Source organism: Triturus cristatus, chromosome 11, assembly GCF_964204655.1.
Source record: "Triturus cristatus chromosome 11, aTriCri1.1, whole genome shotgun sequence".
Taxonomy (NCBI): domain Eukaryota; kingdom Metazoa; phylum Chordata; class Amphibia; order Caudata; family Salamandridae; genus Triturus; species Triturus cristatus.
In genome coordinates this window covers 991,691,552-991,716,907 of record NC_140594.1, presented here as the reverse complement: position 1 = coordinate 991,716,907, position 25,356 = coordinate 991,691,552, and the positions used below count along the sequence as shown (strand labels likewise).

The 25,356-nt window shown below is 42.6% G+C and overlaps 1 protein-coding gene across 1 annotated transcript in view; it reads left to right on the top strand.

Annotated features, from left to right (window-relative positions):
- Positions 1-25,356, top strand: part of LOC146785798 (ceruloplasmin-like) — a 252,009-nt gene that overhangs the window by 73,392 nt on the left and 153,261 nt on the right. Inside the window, exons 2-3 of the mRNA XM_085635073.1 lie at positions 4,457-4,701; positions 9,447-9,659. Coding sequence (XP_085491199.1) covers positions 4,457-4,701; positions 9,447-9,659 — 458 coding nt within the window. The remainder of the gene's footprint in view (positions 1-4,456; positions 4,702-9,446; positions 9,660-25,356) is intronic.

Here is a 25,356-nt window from a genome sequence, read left to right as displayed (position 1 = left end):
CCTCTCCCTGACCAACGACCCCGCCGCCGCCAGATCCAACCTGCACGAAGGGATGAAAGAGGTAGCCGAGTGGATGACGACCAGCCGCCTGAAACTGAACTCGGACAAGACGGAGGTCCTCATCCTGGGCTCCTCACCCTCCGCCTGGGACGACTCCTGGTGGCCTCCCGCCCTGGGCACCGCACCCAAACCGACAGACCATGCACGCAACCTGGGCTTCCTCCTGGACTCCTCCCTCTCCATGACCAGGCAAGTCAACAACGTCTCCTCGGCGTGCTTCAACATCCTACGCATGCTACGGAAGATCTTCTGGTGGATCCCCACCGAGACCAGGAAGACCGTCACCCAGGCCCTCGTCACCAGCCGACTGGACTACGGCAACGCCCTCTACGCCGGTACCACCGCCAAGCTCCAGAAGAGACTCCAGCGGATCCAGAACGCCTCAGCCAGACTCATCCTCGACATCCCACGAACCAGCCACATCTCCGGACATCTGAGAGACCTTCACTGGCTCCCCGTCAACAAAAGAATCACCTTCCGCCTCCTCACCCACGCACACAAAGCCCTACACGACCAAGGCCCGAGCTACCTCAACAGCCGAGTCAACTTCCACGCTCCCAAACGCCACCTCCGATCAGCCAACCACGCCCTTGCCGCCGTCCCCCGCATCCGAAGAGCGACTACAGGAGGAAGGTCCTTCTCCTACCTGGCCGCCAAGACCTGGAACTCCCTCCCTACCGACCTGCGCCTGACCCAAGACCACCTCTCCTTCAGGAAGAAGCTGAAGACCTGGCTGTTCGAGCAGTAGCGGCACCCCCCCACCCCCCCCCCCCAGCGCCTTGAGACCCTACGGGTATGTAGCGCGCTTTACAAGTGTCACTGATTGATTGATTGATTGATGATCTCACTGACACACAGGGTAGCCCTCTCATAGTGCCCCTAGTCAAAGTTTGTTCAAGCCAAATTATCTGGCTCTGTTGACATTAGACTTAAAATCAAAGAAGCTGGGCGTGGGAGTGTCTGATAACACTTGGGCTTCAGTAGCTCACAATGATTTTCACTGATCAGAAGTAGCTCTTACTACAGAAAAAGTTGGAGACTCCTGATCTAATTATTGAATTCAAATCAATAATTAATTGATTGAAGGAAAGTTTTTGAAAAGTATTGTTTGGAGGCAATTCTTGGTGGCACGGAATTAAAAAACAGCATTTGAAAAAAAAGAGTTCTGCACAAAGCCCAAATTTCATCTTTAACATTCACTCCTGTATATATAAAGATAATGTTGAATAAACTTTGAGTATTCGTTCTTTTGCTTTCCACAATCCAAGAGTGCTAAGTGAAATAATGCTTTACATGGCCTTTGTGACTTAGGTGGGTTCTTATGCACTGTTTACAAATTTTTAAAACAATTAAAATTACAACCTTTTAGGGAGACCACAATGGTTTTAATTGTGCCCAGGGCTTTGGAGTTTTATTGGTGATGTTTCATCCCTTATGTTGGCAGACTCGTAATCTCTGTGATATACTCAACCTCTGCTGGTACAGCTGATAAAAAGTCACCCAGTAATGGCCCTCATTATGCGTGACGACCCAATTACGATGGAAATTACGGGGCATGTCTGAATTTTGAAAATCTGTGGAGATGCATTTCAATTACCAAAACCTTAGATATTTCCTCATTTCCTAGTGGGCCCGTAGAGGGATGGATTTTCCCCCGAGTATCAGTGATTCCGGGGGTGGATTCCAGATCATTTCTGGGCCACTTGTAATGAGAGCCTCAGAGAAATAATATTCAAGTGTGAATCAAGTTCCTCCCCTTTATTGCATCCACCAGGCAACAACCTGCTTGCTTTGGAGGAGGAACAGTGTAGTGAAATTATTAGCAATGTCTGTCTATGTTGGTGGAAATGTGGGTACAAGGAACATGCTCCTCAGTAGGGGCATTCAGTCTATGTTCCACAGTAGTCTCCCTAAAACGCTACGGATACATGTAGGCTATACATATTTTTTCCAGAATGTCCACCTGCATTTCCACTGTGGTTTTCCATGAAGTTATCTCTGCCACACATGGTGACAGACCAACCGCCCTAGATTGGGCTGCTGGTGTGGCACTATGTCTCACAAAGTGCATTCCAGGTCTGGGCGGATCTAATGGCAGAGTCAGAGTACCTACATCAGCATCATGTTCTCCATCTAGGGTGACTTCAATAAGCTAGTTATACAGGTGGAGGTAAAGATGAGAAATCTGCCATTATTTTTGGATTCTTCCTTATTACCCTCTTCAAAATCAGGTTATTAGACTGTAATTGCAAACTGTATTAACGATGCAAGCATATTAAAACCTGGTTGTCAAATCCATATGAGGCATTTCCTGCTGTGCAGTGTTCATTGCTGTTGAATGTTGAAAACCCCTGGGCAGAGATGGCAATATGTTAGTAATATGAAATGACTTGAAGTCAACTGCACATATTATTACATATATGTGACTTAATGTGTATGAGGGGACACTGCTGGCAAGGTTTAGGTTAGGTTCCTTCCATTGGTTAATATGTTTCCCCCTAGGTCAGTTTTCTTCTGCCTCTATTTACACTTGTCCATGTGATGAGCAATTTAGTCAAACTATTTAACATTTTGTTTTCTTTTGTCAATTTTATCTGCCATTTATAAGAAAAATGTTATTACTTCTTCTACGTAGACATAAATTCTCTAAGTGCAAAGCTGCTTCATTTGTTCTGTTGCAACGTAATGACCAATGTGTATGCCATGCAGTTGCTAGCTTCCTGAAGAGCATTTTAGCTAAAAGAAGGAGCATGTGTCAGACTCCTCAGCTCCTCAGGATCGGAACAATGCTCATTAGGGTCCACCTCTCGATAGCTTCAAGTCTGAGGGCTATTATAGCGTAGATCAGTGAAGCGATCGAGCGAGGGAAGGAAAAGAAGGGGACAGCAGGGAAGGAGACCTGTAAAGACACAAAGACAACACCGTTATCATTCACTGTTCCCCCACCGCTCTGCCCCCTGACCGTGTGTGTGTAACTCAAAGTTTGAAGAGTAACCACCTGTAAAAGAAAATAAAGATAGGTGTGGTTCCTCAGGTTTCAGGCCTCGTGCTTCACCCCCGAATCGGAGGTCCGCAAGACAAGGCCTTGTCTCAATTAAGAATACACACTCGCACCACTACAATGAAGAAGACAGTATTAGTTGCAGTCCAGTGCTAAGCTCGAAGTATTCTCACTAGAGATAACCCCTCCTCTCAGTTAAACATACCCAATTGTTATTGGTTAGAGCGTCTCAGAGGTTGCATGAGCTCTTCTCGACTCAACCACAATCCCCTGCTAGGGAAACATAATCATAACGGTTCAATGTAGATCTCACTTTATCTGAGATTGAACATTTTCACTTATGCAGGTAAACAAAGTTCCAAACTTCAACACAGGTAGTTGTGGTTCACTTCTGGCGAACAATCCGTGTTTTACCCCACACAGCTCTATCTGGTTTATATTAAGTACTTAAATGCCCAGGCACAGGGATTTCTGCCATGCACCAGTATTCCTGCTACTTGCATGAGCCTACATACGTGTGGCTCGCCAACGAGGAGGAACACCAGGTGATGACCACTCACGTAATGCCCTGTAAACCATCCTGCTATGGTGTGCCTTACTAGGTTCCAAGTAAGGTATCCGGGTTATCCTGGCATCTGGAATAAGTCTTTTAATGTCTAGATTCAATATGGGCACGACAGGAACTGAAGCGGTGCACTGCACCCTTACCGTGCCAACACGCGTCTCCCCAAGGCTCCTGTGGCCTCCGGACCGGAACACGAAGGGAGGACTGGGACCGAACCAAGGACGCGCAGCGCAACCTCCGCATCCAAATAATCGGCAATGCCGCCAGGGCGGAAGTCCTCTATGAAGCCTTCCGCGTCTGCGCGCGCATGCCTAGTTGCCGCTAACGCTCATGGGACATGTAGTCCCAGAGCGGTTAGCGCGTTACCGGGAAATAATCAGGCCGCGGTCGCATATAATCTGCGAACACTCGGACTGGACCGCGCGATCCTGACAGCATGTTGTTCTGTTCCTGGCAACTCAAACCCTATCCGTTACACTGTCTTAGTAGATTTGATGCCCTCGGAATTGAGCTGTATGTTGTTCTGTTCCTGGCAACTCAAACCCTATCCGTTACACTGTCTTAGTAGATTTGATGCCCTCGGAATTGAGCTGTATGCACTGTCACTTCACAAACTGTAAATTAATATATAACGCCTTTTTTCTAATCATGGATGTTTATAACATATGTGTTTTATATTTGCATGATTTCATCACTGTATGTATCTTTTATAATCTGCTTTCGTGAGATCGAATAAAGACGATGAATTGAATTGAATTGAACTATGCTATTCAGTGATTCCTGTTTTCTTTTCTCTACTATATATAATGGATACTTTCTGTATTTTCCAGACATGCTAGTGTCTTCCTCCAGAGGGGTCCAGACAGAATAGGACGTCTGTATAAGAAAGCTGTCTACAAACAGTACACCGATGCATCCTACTCCCAGGAAATTGAAAAGCCAGCCTGGCTGGGGTTTCTCGGGCCGGTCCTCAAGGGAGAGGTTGGAGACACCATGGTCGTGCATCTGAAAAACTTTGCAACAAGGAATTACACTATGCATCCCCATGGTGTAAAGTACACAAAAGATAATGAAGGTATTTTACATTGATATTTTATGCAGCAATATTTTCTCTTCAATGGTCACCACTCTCCTGGTCTTGTGACAGAAGACTTTTTGTTTCCATGTCGTGGTTTCGGGCGGATACGCGGATTAGGTGGCTCTCTATGCTGTCTTTCATTACTATAGATCTCATAGGTATACTGACTGCAAAAGAAGGTAAAAAAAATAAATACCTAAGACTTATGTAGCTGCAGAAGTGAAAGAGGTTATACTACAATGATAACGCTTTTGGATTATTGTTTTGTTGCATTATAATTTATCCCCTCCACCAGTTACCTCTTTTCTGAGAGCTTGTACCAAAGACATTGTTTCAGATAGTCTTTCCCTACTGATTTACTACTTTCTGGTTCAAGAAAGAGTTTTGGTAAACCGATCAGCTCACATGTGGATTTAATGCATCCCAGCCATGGGATTTTCCTCGAGTAGTTTGAATTCATGGCATCGTTAAGTATCAATTTGTTCATGCCAGTGTCCTTTTGTGAACAAATCGAGTGCCAAAGCATTATGGGGGCTATCTTCAGTCTGTCGGAAATAAACGGCATGCCAAGTTCCGCATGGGCTACATAATTTGACGTACTGGGGGAAGGGAGAGAATGGACTTAAAAAATGAGTCCTCAATTCTTTGCATATTTTGCGTACTGGCCATTCCCCAAACCCCTGATCCATATGTGGCCGCAGCCACTACCTTGCTTAGGTATCTATTAAGAAGTTCCCTCACCACTTTAAAACCTAACCTCTTTGTAACTGAACGTAACCTTGTTATGGCCTTCTCCATTTGTGCACATCTGTTAACTATCATTTGGGTCCCCAGATTCTTGTTATCAAAAAGTATCCCCAAATAGCAAAAAGTAGAGGTTTCAGTCAGTTGTTGCCCTTCTGCAAAAAAAAAGTGGATTTTATCTTTGGCTTGGCCCCAGTTATCATTATGTACGTTTTGGAGCTATTGACTCTCAATTCCAGGTCCACCATAAAAATACCGTATCATTTATAAGTGCTTGCAGCCCCGCCCGGTTCTAGCAATTCATACGGCATCATCTCCACATAGTAGAACTGGGAGGAGATGGGAGCCCATCATTACTTTATCTCTAGTGGATGGAGTTATGCAGGATTCTAGCCTATGAATGTAAAGGGAGAATAAAAAAGAGGCTAGCCCCCAGTGATATTAAAACTACTTAGCACTCACCTATCCTTCCAAAACATAACTGAGCCTTTGCATCCACATAAAGTTGCCTTATGAAACGTATGATCCCTGACTCAATCCCCATCTCCTTGTTGGTTTTCCACAGCTTTGAATGGGAAATGTAATCAAAAGCTGCGGAAAGATCCATGAGGGAGAAGTACAGTGGCGCCTTCTTCGCCACTGTAAATTTCTCAATAATAGTGTTTAGATTTAGCACGGGTGAACAGTACTCAAGCCTTTTTTAAATCGTATTGTATATCAGCCAGAGTATTATTTTCTATTGCCCATTCTTCCAATCTATTAAGTAGAATGTACCCCATAACTTTAGCAGTAGCGTCAAGTAATGATATTGGGCAATACGTTTTCGGTAAAGACTTGTCCCCCTTCTTGTAAATCAGGACTATAGTTAAAGTTTTCCAGGAATTGGGCGGTCTACACAGCTATAGAGGCATTATAGACATTGGTAAGCAGGGGAGACCATAAATCTGGCTGCTCTTTGTATAGGTCCAGTGGTGTGCCATCCGGACCAGGTGCCTTTCCCTTTGCTACTTTCATCCAGTGCTCTTTCCACTTCATACAAGATCATGGGTTGAAGGAGGTGTTACAAGGTAGTACTATTTTGCGGTTCCACATTTTGTATACTATGGGGTACTGCATAATCGAGACCTTTTGGTGGTTGTGCTTCGTATATGACCGAAAAGTAGTTTACCCATGCTTCTTCCGCCAAATGGGCCTCCATGGATGGCTCATTCTGGCCCTTAAAATAGCTGTTGTTAATTACCTTCCAAAATAGTTTGCTATCTTTTAGGGTCCTAGCGGTGTTAGTCCCTCCCAGGCTGCTTCTCTAATATGCTTCTTCCTATTTGCCAAGGTCTGTTTAGAGTGTACACAAGCCAATTTGACAGCGAGCACATCCTTTGCGGTCTGTTTTAGTGCTTGCTGAAGATGTCTTTTTGCGCGTCTACACTTTGAATCAAACCAACCTCCCTCACGAGCATTGGTCGGGAGTTTACTGCGGGTCAGAGCTTGTTTCACGCTACAGGTGATGGCAGAATATGAATCTAGAACATTTCGAGGGTCAGCCTCCGGATCAAGGCACTGAAAAATCTCTGGCAAGGTCTGCTGAATGACCGGTGGAAAAAAGGTAGGGAGATCAACTTTCTCCCATTTGATAGTAAACCTGTTTATTTTCTAAATGATTGGGTCAAATACTGTTTTAGTTCACTCCATGGGCATCGTCGGTTGGCCACTCTGGATCAATCAAAATGTGGCTGGGCCTCCTTAGTCAAGGTTGATTTTCTTTACCATTGACATAGGTGGTGCATTGGATGCTGTTGAAAGCTTGTGATGTACAAGGGTGTGAAAGGGTGCCAACTATACAAATAGCCTGTATCAGTTCTATATATGTAGCAGGAACCTTGATCAATATTTCGATCTGTTAATTAAACTGAAATGTTTTGTCAGCATTTTCATGGATAAATCATTTGCTTCAGTGAAAATATTTTTGCTCCAAGTTTTGTCCAGTACTATGCTTAGTGTAAGGAATGCTCCTTTTTCTTTGATCACCCCCAAAGCTTTAAACTGATGCGCCTGATTGTTTGACTCTGAAAGTGCACTGAGGCCTGCTAACCAGACGTCAGTTCCAGTGTTCTAATCCCTTACAAGATGTATGTTAAATTGGCTACCCCTAATTGCCCAATTGACATAAGCTCACTTAGTCTCTAGTATATGGTAGCAAGGGTGCCCAGGGCATGTAAGTTAGAGTGTCCACCCAGGGCTGTAGCACTGATGGTGCCATCCTGCATGTGACAAGATACAAAATTGCTTCCAGCGTGTTACTGCAACCAGGAAGAGCAGTTTTAAATCTGCTAGTTCGACTTTGCTATTCGAATCAATGGCAAAGCCCCCAATTCCCTGAACAGTATATGTAAATCTCCCCTATGAAGGCCTTTCGAGCAGTAAGGCAGTTAACTGTATATTATTAAGTAGGATATGTACTTTTAAAATGTCCCAACACTGATACTTTCAAATGGTCATTTTGACTGAGGAAATGTTAGTAGCCCCATTGGTTAATACTGAGCGACAGACTGACACCTCAGCCCCGCTAAATTCTGAATGGGTACTACAAGGTATCAAAGTAATTTGTGGCATTAAAACCTCATTGATGCTCAAGTCGAATTTAATGTCACTTTAAAGGAAATCACAAAAAGTGGGATACCCAATAAACCCTTGATGGCTTGGGCAGTTTGATATGAGCAGGTAAGTGTGCCTACAAGGGATTTGTTAAAAAAAAATTTTTTAACAAAGATTACGTAACTTGAGTGAGTTCTATAACTGTAACTCTCAGTAGATTTGTTCAGAAAGTAGTTCGATCAAATTATCAGTGACTAAATCAAACAACAAAAGAATTACATAAAACACAGGTGTATCTATTCAAGAATTAATTTATTATTGATTCCAATATGTTCAATTAAATAGGGTACATGAAAATCAAACAAACAACACAATGTAACCGGAAGTCAGAGTATACACAGGATTAAATCTCCTTCACAGTTTACAATTGTGGACAGCTTTTCAACAGAAATTTTTAAGGCAATTTGGAAAGTTTATACAAAACAAACATTGCCTTCAATATATTAAACTATAGAATAGGTTTTGTAGTAGACGTTTCGGTCTAGTTGTGGCTCAGTCTATTAGACCATCTTCAGGACGATGAGTATCAATTGATTCGCTGATCGCAATGCGAACGCGAGCTTTTCTTTTCCTGGAGTTTTGCACTTCAGATTCATTATCTGACCTTACTGTTAGAAGCCGGTAAAATAATTAATGATCAATTCATGATGCAATGAAGAAATTGATGTTGTCTAACAATTAGTGCTCAAATATTATATAGAACTACCTACTGTGAAATAAGGGTCTTTTAATCAACATACTCATCGTCCTGAAGATTGTCTCTTATTTCTTTTTTTGGTGCTTCCCAAACGCTTTTCACTAATTCCCTTGTTTAAGCCTTGCTACTCGAAGTCACAGCTACCCGAGGTTGTGCTGGAGATTTTACCAATGAACCTGACTTGACCTGAGATGGTTTAGTCTGTGTATTACAAGGTGAGTTCACACAACCACACTTATAATACACCACAATCCTCACACCTAGGCTAAACAATCCTTTTCAAATATCTGGAAAAATTCATTTCTGTCAACAGTTTAGTTATGCTGGATTGAGGTATTAATACATTGTATTAGTTTTTTTGCCCATTTCTGTTAAATATAAGACACGTATTCTAGAGACATCTCATATACACCTTGATATTGTTGTAATTCCAATCAACCATTGGGCCATATTTAGTGTTTGGCAGTCGAGATATTCTGCAACAAACTCAACAGATGTATAGCCTAAATCACTTTTAATGCGGCGGCCAAGATATAGGTCATGTTTTGATGTAGTATCCCATCCACCAAACTTTAAATAAGTCCCATAGTCTTCATCATAATGCATTGTAATAGTAATACAGTATACCTCTTCCTCTTATTGTTTTTAGGTGCATTATACCCTGACAACACAACACAGTCAATGAAGGAAGACGACATGGTGGCTCCAGGAAATGTCCACACATACACATGGGATGTGGTGGAGGGGCATGGTCCAGGTAGAGGAGACCAAGACTGTGTGACAAGAGTTTACCATTCACACATTGATGCCCCAAGAGAAATCTCTTCTGGACTTATTGGGCCTCTTATAATCTGTAAACGAGGTAAGTTGTTCAGTTCGCCAACAGACATGGAACTGTATTCAGGTATGACAGGTAATGTATGCTGTGCTTTATATTTAATTCAATTTCTAATATGGCAGGGAAGAAAAAGTACTTATAAGGTGTATTACTGCAAGCTCAAGTAAGGTCTTTAATGCTACTTTTTGTTAAGTACTACCTTTGTTGAGAAATTGTTCTGCTTTTAATTCTCCTTTTTTTCTTGCAAGAATTTAAAAATAGATTGGAAAACCAACTCTATCAGATTAGATTCCTTATGCGTGCTTCATTTAGCCTCCTGAAAGATAAATGTAGTTAGTTCTAGAAGATATGTACGTTTCTTGTGCACCACAAATGCATGATATATTTATTTGTGCAAATGTGCCAAAGTATGCATGTGCAAAACCTCAAAGGCGACCTATATTTTTAGAGTTTGATGTTTTTATTTGTACCCGATCGAATTGGGACTTTTTTGACCACCATCTTTGGTCCCAATACACTCCCGCTGGCCTTCTTTAATATGAAAGGCATGGGCATGGGTGTGTGCAGTGGTCAGTGCCCTAAAGGTGTACCAAAGGCAAGCCCATCAGTGCCTGTGGACAGGGGCCAGGGACTATGCCTCTTCCTTTCCTAACAAGGTTTGCTATACTGGCAATCAACTGCTAGCTCTTCAAGTCCCCTTAGCCATTTCTTGTCTCCATTCTATTAACCCTAATAAATCTTCACTAATTTGTGAGTTCTGTGGCTTTCGTCCTTCATCTGAATTAAGTCATCCACATGTCAAAGAATGGTGTATGTTATTGGTTAACTGTCGCAACTTGTTTACAAAATAATTAGATATCTTCTCTCTACCTATTAATTCCTCTCCTGATGTACTTTTTCTTACAGAGACTTGACAACATGATAGCTCTGCTCCTGATGTTGTTCAAGCTCTATTTCCTGGCTAAAGCATTCCTAGGTTAGATCGGTCAGATAAAGGTGGGGGGGTTCTAGCTATTATGCACAGCGATACCTTAAAAGGCACATTTTCTCCCCTTGAGGTTGCAAGTTCTGAAAGTCTTCTCTTTACACTAACCGTTACTCCTACTTCCACGAAATTTTAGCACACTATGCCTGATATGGTTGCTGATTTTGCTGTGAATAGGGCACATTTTTACTATACTTGGGAATCTTAATTTACATACTGAAGTGTCTTATATGCGGCCTCTATGAATGTATTATCTGACTTAGCATCTTTGTAATTAAAGCAATTAGTCAAAGGACCCACCCATTGAAAAGGCCATACTCTACATTTAGTGTTCTGTAACCGTGACCTCCTCCGGGTGCAGACTCAAATAGGCACTAGGTCTGGGTGCAACAGGAATATTTGTTATGTTTCTAAGGAATCAGGTATGAAGAAGACGCCTCATTAACACACATATGAATGCAAAAAAACAGTGCGTTTCTCATCAAAGTTAACTGACTCGAGACAAAGTATATACAAGGCCCTGAGTTTGACTTTATGGACCCATGGAAATTATTTCCTTTTAATTAATTTACTACAGCCATATATGTCATTTTTGTCCTTATTCCTGTTGTTTATATTGATGCATTTATAAACTTTTACCTTAAAGCTGATTGAATATAGATGTGTGATGAGGTCGTTTGCTGATTGGGGTGTGAGTGATTTATCATGAATGTTGTGGGGTGAAAGAAAGAATATTAAGGGGTTATAAAAAGATTATAAAAAAAAGAAAGTAAAAAAGAAAAAAAGAAGATTTTTGACACGTCTTTGGCACTCTTATCATTTTATTAACTATTTATTATACATTATATTTTTGATATGATATTTCTATGATCCAATAAACCATACAAGGACTAACAATATGATCAAATGGTTATTTCTTTGAATTCTAGATCCATGCCAGCTTTGAGTTGAATCTATTAAGTTATAGCAATATATTTTCGTTTTCATTAGCTTTTGGCAGGAGGCAATTTGTTCCTCCCTCTGGGTGGGTTCTTCCTCCCATTCCCTTAAACTGGTCCGACTATTTATGATCCAGTTTATTCTAACAGTTCCCCAGTCTTTCAGCTATGCCTTCAACTACTTGTTGGGAACGTTGTTGGTCTAAGCTAAATGTTGATGATTGGTAAGCGGTCTTACAGACTACTAAACCTGACCTTTCTCTATAGTGTCATTTCGTCCACTCATTGTTTTAATGAATGGATCATTACATCCTTGGACCAGGTCCTTCCTGCCAAGAGGTATAAGTCCTCCTGATGGGAAATAAATCCCCTTGGTTCAATATGAACCTCTTGGCTTTGAAAAAGGAACGAAAATGATTAGAAAGATGTTGGAGAAATGCCTAAGATGAGGCAAGCAAACTAAAATACAGTAACGCTATTAAGCATTACCATGTCGAAATAACTTCTCAAGCTGCTTACTTCTCTATAAGAATCGAGCATTCTGCCAATTCTCCGCAAGAGATTTTTCGGGTCTTGAAGGATATCACAGAGCCTAATTCTGTTGATTCCGCCCTTTAAGCCTCAGCTGAGCATTGCAATAATTTGGTGCTATTTTTCCGGAGAGAGATCCTGGAAATTTACTCTTCCTTCCCTGCAGATGCCTTTAATTGAGCAGCCTTCAGAAAATGAGCTTCCTACTGCTCAGCTGAAGGTAGCTCTTATGGTCTTTCCTACTCCAATGACAAGCTCACTTACTGATCTTTTACTGATGGTAAAATCTGGCTCCCCTCTTGACCCTGTCCCCTTCACATCTTACGCCAGGGTTTTGATAGCATTGCCCCCAACGTGGTTTATTTACTGAATCTCTCTTTTTCAAGTGGGAGGTCCTTTACAATGGAAACATGTGGTGGTTAAACCGCTTGTAAGAATAAACAGGACTTGACCCTCTCTGTCTCAACAATTATAGGCCAATCTCTCTCTCACGTCGTCCAGCAAAGCTCTTGGAAAAGCATGTTAAACATAGGGGCATATCAGCAACAACCGGCGATAATTATCACTAAGCACACTAGCGCTAGGATAATTATCGCTGGCTAACGTGGATTTTTATCGCTGAGATAGCTTGCTATTAGCAACGCTTATCTCATTAGCGATAAAAATCCTAGCGCTAACTGCCTAACGTGAGATTATCGCTGGAAACCCAGCGATAATCTCATGAAATGTGGTGTTAGCTTGATGATAGGGCCTCACAAACTTAGCCATGATATCCACCTTCCATAGGATATCATGGCTAAGACAGTCCTGAAGCAGGCGTAAGGAAAGTAGCGATAACAGGGGTTATCGCTACTTTTCCTGCCGCTATGCTTCATAGCGTGGGGCTTGATGATATGAGAAATGTCGCTTAGCGATATTTCTCCTGTCATGTTAGGTCAGGAACGCCCACTTTGCATCTCATTAGAGATGCAAAGCTGGGCGTTAAGAATCTGGGCGCTAAAGCAAGGTTTCACGTGTTAGCGTGACCTTGCTAATTAGGCGATAAAATAATCGCTGCATTTCGGCCGAAAACGTCCGTAAAAGCGGCGATAATTTACTATCGCCGCCTTGTAGATATGCCCCATATTTCTACCTTCCTTGAGTCCAGTGATATCCTCCACCCCACTAAAATGGGTTTTCGACCTCAATATGGCACAGAAACAGCTTGGCAGCCATTATCTTATTAGATCTGAACGCTGCCTTCGACATGGTTCACCATCTCACTCTTATCCATAGGATTTTGAAAATGGGTATTGGAGGCCGAGCCTTGAAATGGCTCTTTCCTTTTTAAGAGTAGAACTCTTGACAATTCGTGTTACTCTGAGAGCCTCCCATTGAGCTATGGGGTGCCAAAAGGCTCCTCCATGAGCCCTACTCTTTTTAACTTGTATGTGCTCCCTTTGGTTGAAATTGTCTGTTCTTTTGGGTTGTCTCTGGTTTCTTATGCAGATGACACCCAGCTGGTGATTTCCATCTCTCCTGATTCCAGCTCCAACCACCTCAGTCTGTCCCCTTGTCATCAGGAAGTGGCCAGATAGATAGCTAATTGTAAATTGAAGCTCAATGAGGACAAGACCGAGATTATGGTACTGGGCAATAACCTAGGTAAGAATGTTCCAACTCCCTTGCCTGACTGTCTGCAAAGTCTTACCAGTCCTAAAGAGGAGATAAAGAGTTTTGGTGTGTGACTGGATTACTGGATTCCAGGCTTACTATGGAGCACCAACCTAACAAATTGGCAGCTAGCTGCTTTGGTGTTCTTAGAATTCTAAGAAAGGTTCTAAATGTGTTAACTTTCTTAGCCAGAAGACTCATTGTCCAGACTACTATCCAGATTGATGTTGCTTGGCTTCTTATGAATCTTCCCAGGCACCAATATGCTAAGAAAGCATTAAATAATCTTCACTGATTTCCAATGAAGCACCTTGTTCAATTTCAAGCTCTGAGCATCTTGCATAGTTTCTATCATAAGAGAGGTCCCACTCTTTTAAGATCGCTAGCCAGCCCATATATTCAGGAAAGGTCATTAAGATCCCCCTCCAACCATCTGCTGCAGGTCCCCAGAAGATCTTGCGGGAAGGCCAGTTTTTTACCTATCAGGCCTCCAAGCTTTATAATTCTCTCTCTTTGGAACTACAGCAGCTGTCCAATAGCCTGTCCTTTCGTAAGGCCGTGAAAACCTGGCTCTACATTTTTTTTTATTGTTGGCTAGCTGGCATTAGGATGACCTGTTATAGCACTGGGAGGCCCCCGGGTAGCATTGCGCTCTATAAGAATGACAGAATAAAATCGAGTGTGCAGCAATGTTATCTGCTGTGCTGCTTCTCTCTAAAGCTTCTTCCCACCTTCACTCAATAATACAATAAAATGGTTCACTGTTGTACTAATCTCAACTCATCCCTATAAGCAAAGTCCTCTTGTGCACCTTTTGATCCCTTCTGCCCTCAAATCATCTAACACCTTGCACTAGCATCACTCGCCCTCTTCTGCCTGACATTACGCTTAAACCACAGGAGACCTACTCCCTACTCTCTATGCTTTAATTCTTCTGGGTTGTATGATGGAACCAAACATGCCATTACCACACATGCCTTTTCCACGCCGTCATTACAATGTGTGTGTCTTCCCTTTCTCTCTCTCTCTCTCTATATATATATATATATATATATATATATATATATATTCTCCACGAGCCTTTCCACAATGAAAAAAGCGTTCTTGAGCCCAGTTCCTTAGCGTGCTTATTTATTTAGAAATAGCAAACAAACGCCCGACGCGTTTCGGTGCCACTGCACCTTGGTCACGGGTAGTCAGTAGTTTGTGAAAAGTGCTACATATAGTGTGTAAACAAAACATAAACATAAAAGTAGGACTACCTGTCCCAACTCAACAAAAAGGGCTTTCAAATTTGGCATCCATTTTGTAATGGTCAACTCGTCACAAGTTCTTATTCAAAACATTTTGTACTTTCACTGATTATAACATTTTGTAAAAGCAACATAAACATACTTGTGCAGATTGGATGCGTGCGAACTGTTTTCAAAAAAAAATATATATATATATATATATATATATATATATTCACTGAAAAAACCATAGGTTTCACACATGTTATAGTTAGCGGAAATTTTACTGATAAAAAACCAATGAAATTCCCCCGTTATAGTTAGTGCAGGAAACTATAACTCACGCGACCGCAATCCTCTGCTGATGCTAATACTGTATTTAGACACTTATTTGCCCATGTCTTCTTCCATAAATTTTTAGCTATACATATATTACAAATATTTTTTTTTCATAAAGACACATATGTCATCAGCAGAAGATTGCGGTCGCGTGAGTTATAGTTTCCTGCACTAACTATAACGGGGGAATTTCATTGGTTTTTTATCAGTAAAATTTCCGCTAACTATAACATGTGTGAAACCTATGGTTTTTTCAGTGAATTTGTACGGTTTTTTAAATGCTAAGTTACTTTACGCCATTCGTGGCGTGCGCGCCCACTTAACGCAGTTCGTTCCGTGCGCGCACGGTGCGCTTCGCGCACCGTGCGCGCACAGTAAGCACGCGGTGCGCTTCGCGCGCCCACTTTACGCAGTTAGTGCCGTGCACGCACGGTGGGCACGCGGTGCGCTACGCGCACCGCGTGCCCACGTTACGCTAGATGGGCCATGTACGCACGATGCGCTTCACGCACCGTGCGCACATGGAGGACATATTATGCGCTTCCTTGTGATAGGTAATCTGTTGAAATTTTTGGGGGAAATGCTGTGCTCTTACATGCCATGCACAAATGGTGACCTTCGGCCACCATTTGCACATGGGGTGGAGAGAGTGGGGTTTTTTTTTTTTAATAATTATTTACCGTACGCGTACGGTAAGCGTACGGTAAGCGTAATCTGCGAAATTTTCGAAAAATAAAAAATTACCGTTTTTTGCCTTGGGGGATCTTTAAAGACTCAACTAACATGGTTATGTGCATGGGCGCTGTCTAAACAGCCCCTTTATATGTTTTTGGCATTTGTTTATCAGCTCCCCCCTCAGAGTGCGAGAGAGAAAATGGCGGCCGCCGCTTCCTGGTTTCGACCGATTCGAATGTTTACTAAGATCTAAGGGCCAATCAGAATCGCGCTCGCACACGCCACCGTACGCGTACGGTAAGCGCACCGTAAGCGCACCGTAAGCTGGCTCAGATATATATATTGATTTAAAGGCTATTTTCTCAGAATCTACTGAACAGATTTACACCAAACCTACAAAAGGCACTTCCTTGACCTGAGGACTACCTCTCTGCCAAATTTCAAGTAATTCTGTTCAGCCGTTCGGGCTGTAGCTGTGTCTAAAGGTCCTATGGAAAAATGCATGGGAAAAACGCGTTTTGGGACCCCCCTTTTATCTCAGCCCCCGCTTGACGAATCCCCCGAGACTTTCAGGGTAGGAGCGGAGCGTAGCGCCCCACCTATTTTGAAAAATTCGCAAGGATTCGTCGACCGGCGCAAAAGTTATTCAAAATAGAATGTTGCGGATTTCCTATGGAAACATGGTCCTAACTATAACTACCTACTGGCGACCGCCAGTAGGTAATATATATATATATATATTATATATATAATATATATATATATATATATATATATATATATATATAAAGTTCCACAAGTGTCCACTCTTCAGGACGCACTCACCATCGGCAACTCCATTTCATAAGGCAGCAGCGCATACAACAATCCATCGGTAAAATCACTAGCCTTACGCGTTTCAGACATCTCATTTGTCCTTGATCACAGGCAGCGAGCGGCAGTAAAATGGAAGGCACAAAAACGGCTGCTTAAATACCATCAATAACTTTATTGGCCCCAGGTGCAGCCACATTGTCCACAGATGTCTTATGGGAGCAGTAGTCTTTGTTATTAAGCCTCAATTCGTGTTAGAATTCGTACTGCCACTCGAAATAATCAACACAATTCAGCCATAAATGGGCTCCCAATGGAGTGTGTAATGCGTTGCCAAGTAAATAATTGCCCTGCCAATGGTCCGATCGGCTCGAATTTTACAGAGCCTCCAGGCCGCTTCTTATGCGTGGTGCAGTCCCCACGGCTGGACTGCCGTGTTTTATACAAAGTTCCACAAGTGTCCACACTTCAGGACGCACTCACCATCGGCAACTCCATTTCATAAGGCAGCAGCGCATACAACAATCCATCGGTAAAATCACTAGCCTTACGCGTTTCAGACATCTCATTTGTCCTTGATCACAGGCAGCGAGCGGCAGTAAAATGGAAGGCACAAAAACGGCTGCTTAAATACCATCAATAACTTTATTGGCCCCAGGTGCAGCCACATTGTCCACAGATGTCTTATGGGAGCAGTAGTCTTATGGGAGCCGATGGTGAGTGCGTCCTGAAGTGTGGACACTTGTGGAACTTTGTATAAAACACGGCAGTCCAGCCGTGGGGACTGCACCACGCATAAGAAGCGGCCTGGAGGCTCTGTGAAATTCGAGCCGATCGGACCATTGGCAGGGCAATTATTTACTTGGCAACGCATTACACACTCCATTGGGAGCCCATTTATGGCTGAATTGTGTTGATTATTTCGAGTGGCAGTACGAATTCTAACACGAATTGAGGCTTAATAACAAAGACTACTGCTCCCATAAGACATCTGTGGACAATGTGGCTGCACCTGGGGCCAATAAAGTTATTGATGGTATTTAAGCAGCCGTTTTTGTGCCTTCCATTTTACTGCCGCTCGCTGCCTGTGATCAAGGACAAATGAGATGTCTGAAACGCGTAAGGCTAGTGATTTTACCGATGGATTGTTGTATGCGCTGCTGCCTTATGAAATGGAGTTGCCGATGGTGAGTGTGTCCTGAAGTGTGGACACTTGTGGAACTTTATATATATATATATATATATATATATATATATATATATATATATATATATATATATTATACTATTACACTTTGCCAGCAGAGCCCTCTGCCATCTCCGCACTCATTAATGTAGCATAGGTGCCATGGGTCAAAACGCAACTAAGAAAACAAGCCCCATGCCAACACCAGATCTATATCAAAATACAGACATACTTGAAGGCAGTGGACCACTCACTTTGCTAGGCCCGAGTGACACTGCTCCTGCTGCACCAGCAACAGCTTCCACCCAGCTGCAGACTCTTCATGTTCCTCATAGTACCTGTTTCTCCTCTCCTCTCTATCTCCATCCCTCTAGCCTAACATCTCGTTCATCCCTTTTACTCTCTCCTTTCTATCCCTTTTGTCTCTTTTATCCCCTCTTCTTTCTCTCTGATTATGTCCTTCCCGCCATATCTCTGGCCCCTTTCTCTTCCTCGGCCCTTTAACATTTAGCCTGTCCTAATTTCCTCTCTCTTTCTCTCGCATCAGTACTCCCCATCTTCTCTCCTTTCTATTTTTCACCCTCTCCTTTTTATTAATCTCCTTCCTTACTCTGCTCCATTTCTCCCCTTTCCTCTAAATCCTCTTGCCCTACCTCCTCTCCACAAAGAGAAAATAGACAACTAGTCCCAGGCAGTGTCTGTGTTTAGAAAATACTGAGCAGACAACCTAAAAAAATAACTGCAGTCCATGCCTGGTACGCAGGGTCCTCTCCCATCTCTGGGTCCAGGTGCAGCTGCACTAACTGCTCCACTAATATTTACTCCGCTGCCCTCTGTCTTAATATCATCACCAAATTAGCTTTCAAATAAAATCAAGTGATGTAGAATCTAGTGATCCTGTTTTTCAAAGACTTGAATGGTCTCTCCCCCAATTCTTAACATCATATACACCTCTAGCCAAACCTACATCATCAGACTTTATCACCTACATCATCAGGATTCCTGAAGTAGCACTCAAGGAGACGTATGACCTGCATAGAAGCTTTCCTACTGCTAACAACAAAATCTGCTGACTCGCCCAACCCCCATCATTAACCCAAATAGCAGTGCTCAGAAAGGACTAAACAGTAATTCCCTATTAAAATTTTTGCCATAGCTTGCCTGGCTTGGTAGTTCGGGCTGGACTGTTCCCACAAGGAACAGGGTTAAGACTGATTTGCATATGGCTGGGTCCAAACTGGGGTGGTGTAATGAGCAAACAAATGATGGAATTAACCCAGATCCTTGTGACTTGGGGTGAATGTTTGCATTGTTCATTAATTTTTTCTTTGGCATAGAATTTCTAAAGGCAGCTCTGTCTCTATCCTACCACACTTCAGTGTCTAGGTTTAAACCCTTCAGCTCAGGAATACATTTAATAAATATCCACTCTCTGGGGAGGCTGAAACCTTTCAACCTCTCACCCCCCGTCAAAAGATCTGAGTTGAATCCATTGTTCTTTTGCTCTCTATGCCACCACAGTTCAACCCCAGCCATATCCAAATTAGTCTTGACCCTGCTCCTCATTGGAACAGTCGAGCCTGAACTGCCAGACGAGGTCTCTCTGGACCGGAAACAAGGGAGGACCTAGCCTGGCAGTTTGGGCAGGACTGTTCCCATGGGGAGCAGGGTTAAGACTGATTTGCATATGGCTATTTTAAACTGGAATAGCATGGAGAGCAAAAACATGATGGATTCTGCCCCAGATCTCTGTACTGGGGGAATGTTTGACATTGTTCAGCATTCCGTCCATCAATTGTTCTTTTTGTATGAAAAACCAGGGAAAATCCAAAATGGATCCTTCTGGTCTCAGCAACCTTATACTCCCATCCACACATAGTCCTACAACTATGAACACCCTACACGGCAAGCACTTGACATGCAAATGGGATGTCAGTCCAAAGGTCTGGGTGTCTCATACAAGCAGATGTTTACACAAGAGGGGCCTGGAGTTGCCACATTGCTGAATCAGAGGAAATGGTCTGTTCAATGCTAGAAGTACAAACACGGTATAATGAGAACACTAATGTCAACAAGCCAGGAAATTGAACTCAGTCCTGTGTCAGCTAGAATGCATGCTTAGGTCTCAGAACCAGACTCTGGCCCTCAGAGTCAAATGACAGGCCTAGTCTAGCAAATATGTGAGCAATCTTTAAACAGCACATTATCATTAAAATGCATTTGCATTTGAAGCATGTTGATCTTAAAAACATTGATTAATCATAACATACTATCCAATTGTGAGTGCATTTACTATTTAATTAACCATGCACAGAAAAACATATTTTCTAATTAATCAAAGTATTACATTTTGTTTGGATATAGTTGAATTCGCTGAAGTGGGTCGATGCGACACAGAAGCACAGACGTAACCATTAACAAAATTGAATGGGAGAAGTAAGCTTTAATTCCACAGAATAAGAAAAAAAATCAGTCTCTTGCTTTGTTTATTTTTAAACTGCTAGCTGCATTAGGGTTTACATTCCCCTTGCAGGGAAGCAAGAGTAGGAATTAGCACACCATGGCAGTGAAGGAGCAGAGATATACAGAGAAGCAATTAAAAGATGACACGGTGTGTTGAATTCTCACATGCTTGCTGTGAGTTGGGGCCTGTGAAGGCACCTGAAAATCCCTGAAAGAATAAGGGGGCTGAGACAGACCAAAAACTGGGGAGCACACAACAGAGAGTCAGTGAGCTGGTTGCTAAACAATCCTTCCTGAGTTGACATATAATGGTATTATGGCCTGCAAAGGAAGCATTCTGATGAATTGTCCAGCTGATAACAGCCCTTTCCGGAAGGTTAATATTAATGGAGCTTCTCTTAGAGCTTCATATCTATTTGATTACAATCAGGGCTCCCAATTAGTCTCTTAACATAGTATTGTATGTCATATTCCACACAAGGAACATTCATTAACCCCCTGGGCGATCTCACAGAATCCCTGTTCCACTTTAACAGGATGCACACATCTTTGAGGATCAATACTCTGCACTGCATGCACAATGACAATGGTTTAAAATCCTGCTGAACATCATATGAACTCTCCATGCATTTTAAATACCAATAACACTTTGCATGGCTCCTTATGAAACTTCTCCCTCACACATGCTCTGTGGTGAATAAGCCACCCATCTGGTTGATTCAGCATTTGTAACTTGAGTGTTTTTTTCCAACAGCCAGACACACAGCTTGCTCAATATTCGAAACACGCCACTCAATAGAAACACGCTACATATTTGTTCCAGAGTACATAAAACATAGATGACCACATCTGCCCATTGCACAACTCCCGCACTTCACTGGTACCATCTTGTTTACAGAATGAGCGAAGATGATGGAGAATGCTGAGCGGACCTACAGGGCATATTGGGGGAACAAATGCCAAGAGGGCAGAGCACTGGGGTAACCCAGAAGATAAGAAATGCACACATGCCAACATTTTAGAAGAGGAAAGTGGGAGATTTAACAAAAATAAGTGGGGGAATATATTTCCTCTATTGTCTTCTATTGAAGCAGAGGCAATTTCAGGCAAGAATCAGTCAAAATAAAGGCATTTTTTTGCTTCAAAGATTGGGAGCTTCCCACCTGAATGGGGTCTATTGGCATGTGTGGCAATGGTTTGCCACAAGTGTTCTTCGGTACTTGATAACCAGGCACTTGAAAAGAATTATGTGGGGTAGGTTTTTGATTTACCCTTCAGTATGATGAATCGCTTAATGACTACCTGGTTAGGATACTAGTGTTTACAGAAAAGAGAAGCTAAGATGGACTTTAAGTATACTGTCACACACTTAGGATATGTGGTCTACATAGTACTATAGATAGGGTTTTATGGTTAATGGTCAAGACAAAAGCCCTCAGACTAAAATGTAGACATAACAGGATGTTGAGGTAGGAGTCATAATCACTACCTAGCTTTCCCAGTCCTTTAGTTTTTAACCTTCTATAGGGAACGTTTCCTAATCATCACTAATAAAATTAGTTTACTTCACCTACCAAAATATAATTGTAACAGTCAAGATTGAGACCCTGGTCTCGCTTCCACCAAATTTCCGCACACAGAAAACTTCAAGAGTCTGGTTGAGCCCCCACAGCTCCAATTTGGTGCTAGCACAATAGCAATCCTGACGATGTAGCATCCGTTTAAAAAAAAAAAATGACCAAGGACTCAACAGAGTCATTTTTCATTCAATCAGTTATCTAATGCAATACAAATACATAATCTGAAGAAACCAGGACAATATCACAGAAAAAAAGCTGCACAGTTGGAACACTGCGAGTATTTCCAAATGTGCCAGAGCTTACCCATCCTTTTTTTGTGTTATAATTTGATAGGTAGGCGATGCTGTAATCCACCCTTTGTGTTGTAGGGTCATGTTTCCTGGTGGTGAACGATCACTGTGCTTTGTAATTTGTGGGGTATATGAATAGTGAAGTTAGTAGCAAAAATATAAGGACAGAAGGTTTTCAATGCTCAGACAATTGTGTAAGTCTCATTCTTGATTGTTGTCTAATTACATCCACTGCAATGAAGCTGATGACAGATTAACACCAACAAATGCCATTGAGTTGTGATAGGCTAGCATCAAAATCTTTGTCAGTGGCACCCTTCTGAGCCCTGAAGTGCTGCCTGTAAATGCGAGCATCTGGCACACAAGTTTCACTAAGATCCTTTTTCTGACTGTCAAAGTCATCTTCAGAATTACCACTCAAAGTGACCAGTTTAAGCTGCTGTATGGATGTCAAACTGGGGCGAGGAGCAACTTTGGTTCAATAATTACAAACTTTTGATAGTAACAAGTTATGGATTGAAAAGCTGCCACCTGGGTCAGACCTTAGGGAATTTCACTGTTCAGCACTCTCTGGACTTTGGCATCTAAGCCCGAATGTTATGTCCACCCACCCGATGCCCATCGTTTAACTGGAGCTTTGCCTCAACTCTCTTGTTTGTTTGATAGTCTATTCAACTGGAACCAAACACCTTCATGTCATCTAGATAGTAGACAAAGAACTTCTCTTTTTCAGCCAGGAATTAGTTTGCCTATCTTTGATATGTGACACAGGTCTTTGTCACCCAAAAAGCAAAACCTGGTACAGCCTCATCAAAATTTGAAATTATGTTTTCTCTTTCGTGCTAAAAGTCAGTGTTTTCTGCCATTGAATACAATCGAATATACCCAAATTATCTGCAACACTGACCTTTTCCACAGCCTACTTGTTTTAGAACTATGATGTGCATTTATTTTCATGACCTTAAATGACCCAGGCAGACCAAATCTATCATCCCATGTTTAGGACCAAGGACATATTATATGCCCATGGACACAGTACCTTGTCATTCATTCCAAGACCTACATCTGAGCCACTACTGCCCTGATCCTGTCTTGGAAGTCATCGGACCTCCTGTATACTCTGCTGTTCGCAGGAACACTACGCCAATGCCTGTATCATGAGGACACTGGGACATTGGCCCTGGGTCAGCTAGACAGGTTTGAAAACTGTGTCAGTTCTACTCTACATTACTCCTCTTGTGCAGGTTTCTTGTCTTGAAAGAAATTGACTCCCTCCACTTTGGATCCCCTCGAGCAGGTTGTGCAGAGGTTAAGATTCCGCCTGAGCCACTTCTCTGGAAACTAGAATCACAGTCATTTCCATCCTGAGGTGGTATGACTTGAGCTGTTTTATATGATAAACCTGGTGGTGATCTCTCCACTGGAACCAGATCAACAAAATCCTTTACATTCGGCTAGAGACAAGATCAACAAAATCTTTAACATTACAAATTTTCTGCACAGTGGCCAGTTCACTTTTTTCCCAGAGCTCAGGGATTCATGAGCTTCATCATAATTGGTTCTTGACGTGCCTTGCACCTAGTTAGGCCCCCATTATGAGTAACAGAATTTCACCTAAAGCGATAGAAGGAATTAAACTACACACTATTACAAGTGTCCCAATGTCTCTAGGCCCGGTATGCTTACCTTATATATTTAGTGTTAGACCTGGCACATTGGGGTGGGTCTCCCTTCCATTTTTTGCTGTTGCCTCATGTGTTTTTGCTGGTGTTAGTTGCTCAGGGCACTGTGCCACTGCTGTCCAGTGCCACAGTGCAAGTGCTCCCTATTGCAAATTAATGTATGAATTTGTGATTCCATGATTGGTTGGTTTGGTTTACCTGTCAGACCCTAGTACAGTGCACCAGGAGTGCCCAGGGCTTGTAAATCCAAATCCTGCTGGTGGGCTTGCAGCACTGGTTGTGCCACCCACAGAAGCAGCCTGTAAAAGTGTGTCTAAGGTCTGCCATTGCAGAGCCTGTGTGCAGTCTGGTACTGTCATGCTGACTGGGCAAGTACACCCACTTGCCAGTCCCTAAACCTTCCCTTTTCTTCATATCAGACACCCCTATGGTAGGCCCAAGGGCAGGGTGCATTGTAAGGATAAGGTAGGACATGCCCTGGTGTATGTGGCATGTTCTAATAGTGAATTACAGCCATTTTCGTTTTTCACTATTGCAAATCTATCTGTTCTCCATAGGCCAGAATGGGCAGTTTGATTATTACATCTTATAATCCTAACTGACTCAGGGAACATGGTAGAAATTCGAATTTAGTATGCCTGAACTCAGAATGATAAAATACATCTTTTAGTGAAGTTGGTTTTAACATTCTGTGTTTGAAAATACCACTTTTAGAAAGTAGGTATTTTCTTGTCTAACCATTCAAACCTGCCTCTGCTAGGTTGTGTATTCCTTTTCTGGAGTTTGAGTGACAGGGCTGGGGAATTCCAGGAGTCAGGGTGAGGTGTCCCAGTGGTGAATAGAGATCTCTGCATCTAGATGGGTGGGAGGAGTTGCACCTGGGACCTGAATAGGGCTGTGCCTTCCCTCCACAATGCTGGCTCCACCTCCTGTGGTGCGTCTGATGTCTCTGCCCTGAACTCTGAAAGGAGAGAAGGAGTCCTGTAAACAAAGTGCTCCAGGACTGACCAGAACTGGTTTGAACAAGGCAAAGGCCCCTCTGCCCTCAGAGCGCAAAGGATTTTGGAGTATAAGTATTGGGACCCTGATGCCAAGAATTTAGATCACTTTGGGAAACAAGAAGAAAACTCTGCTGAGGAGAAGAACCAAGAAGAAGCTGAGGAGAGACTATCCCTGAAACTGGGGGATTGGCCTGCATTGGTTGCCTACTGCCAAAGGGAGGAAAAAGGAACTGTGTATGTACTTTTGCTCAACTTGTGAAGGATCTCCAAGGGCTTGGAAAAGAGCGTGCCTCCTGCTGAAGTCTCAGGAACAACAGACTTCAACCACCAGTTCCCCAGAGTTCTTTGGAAGT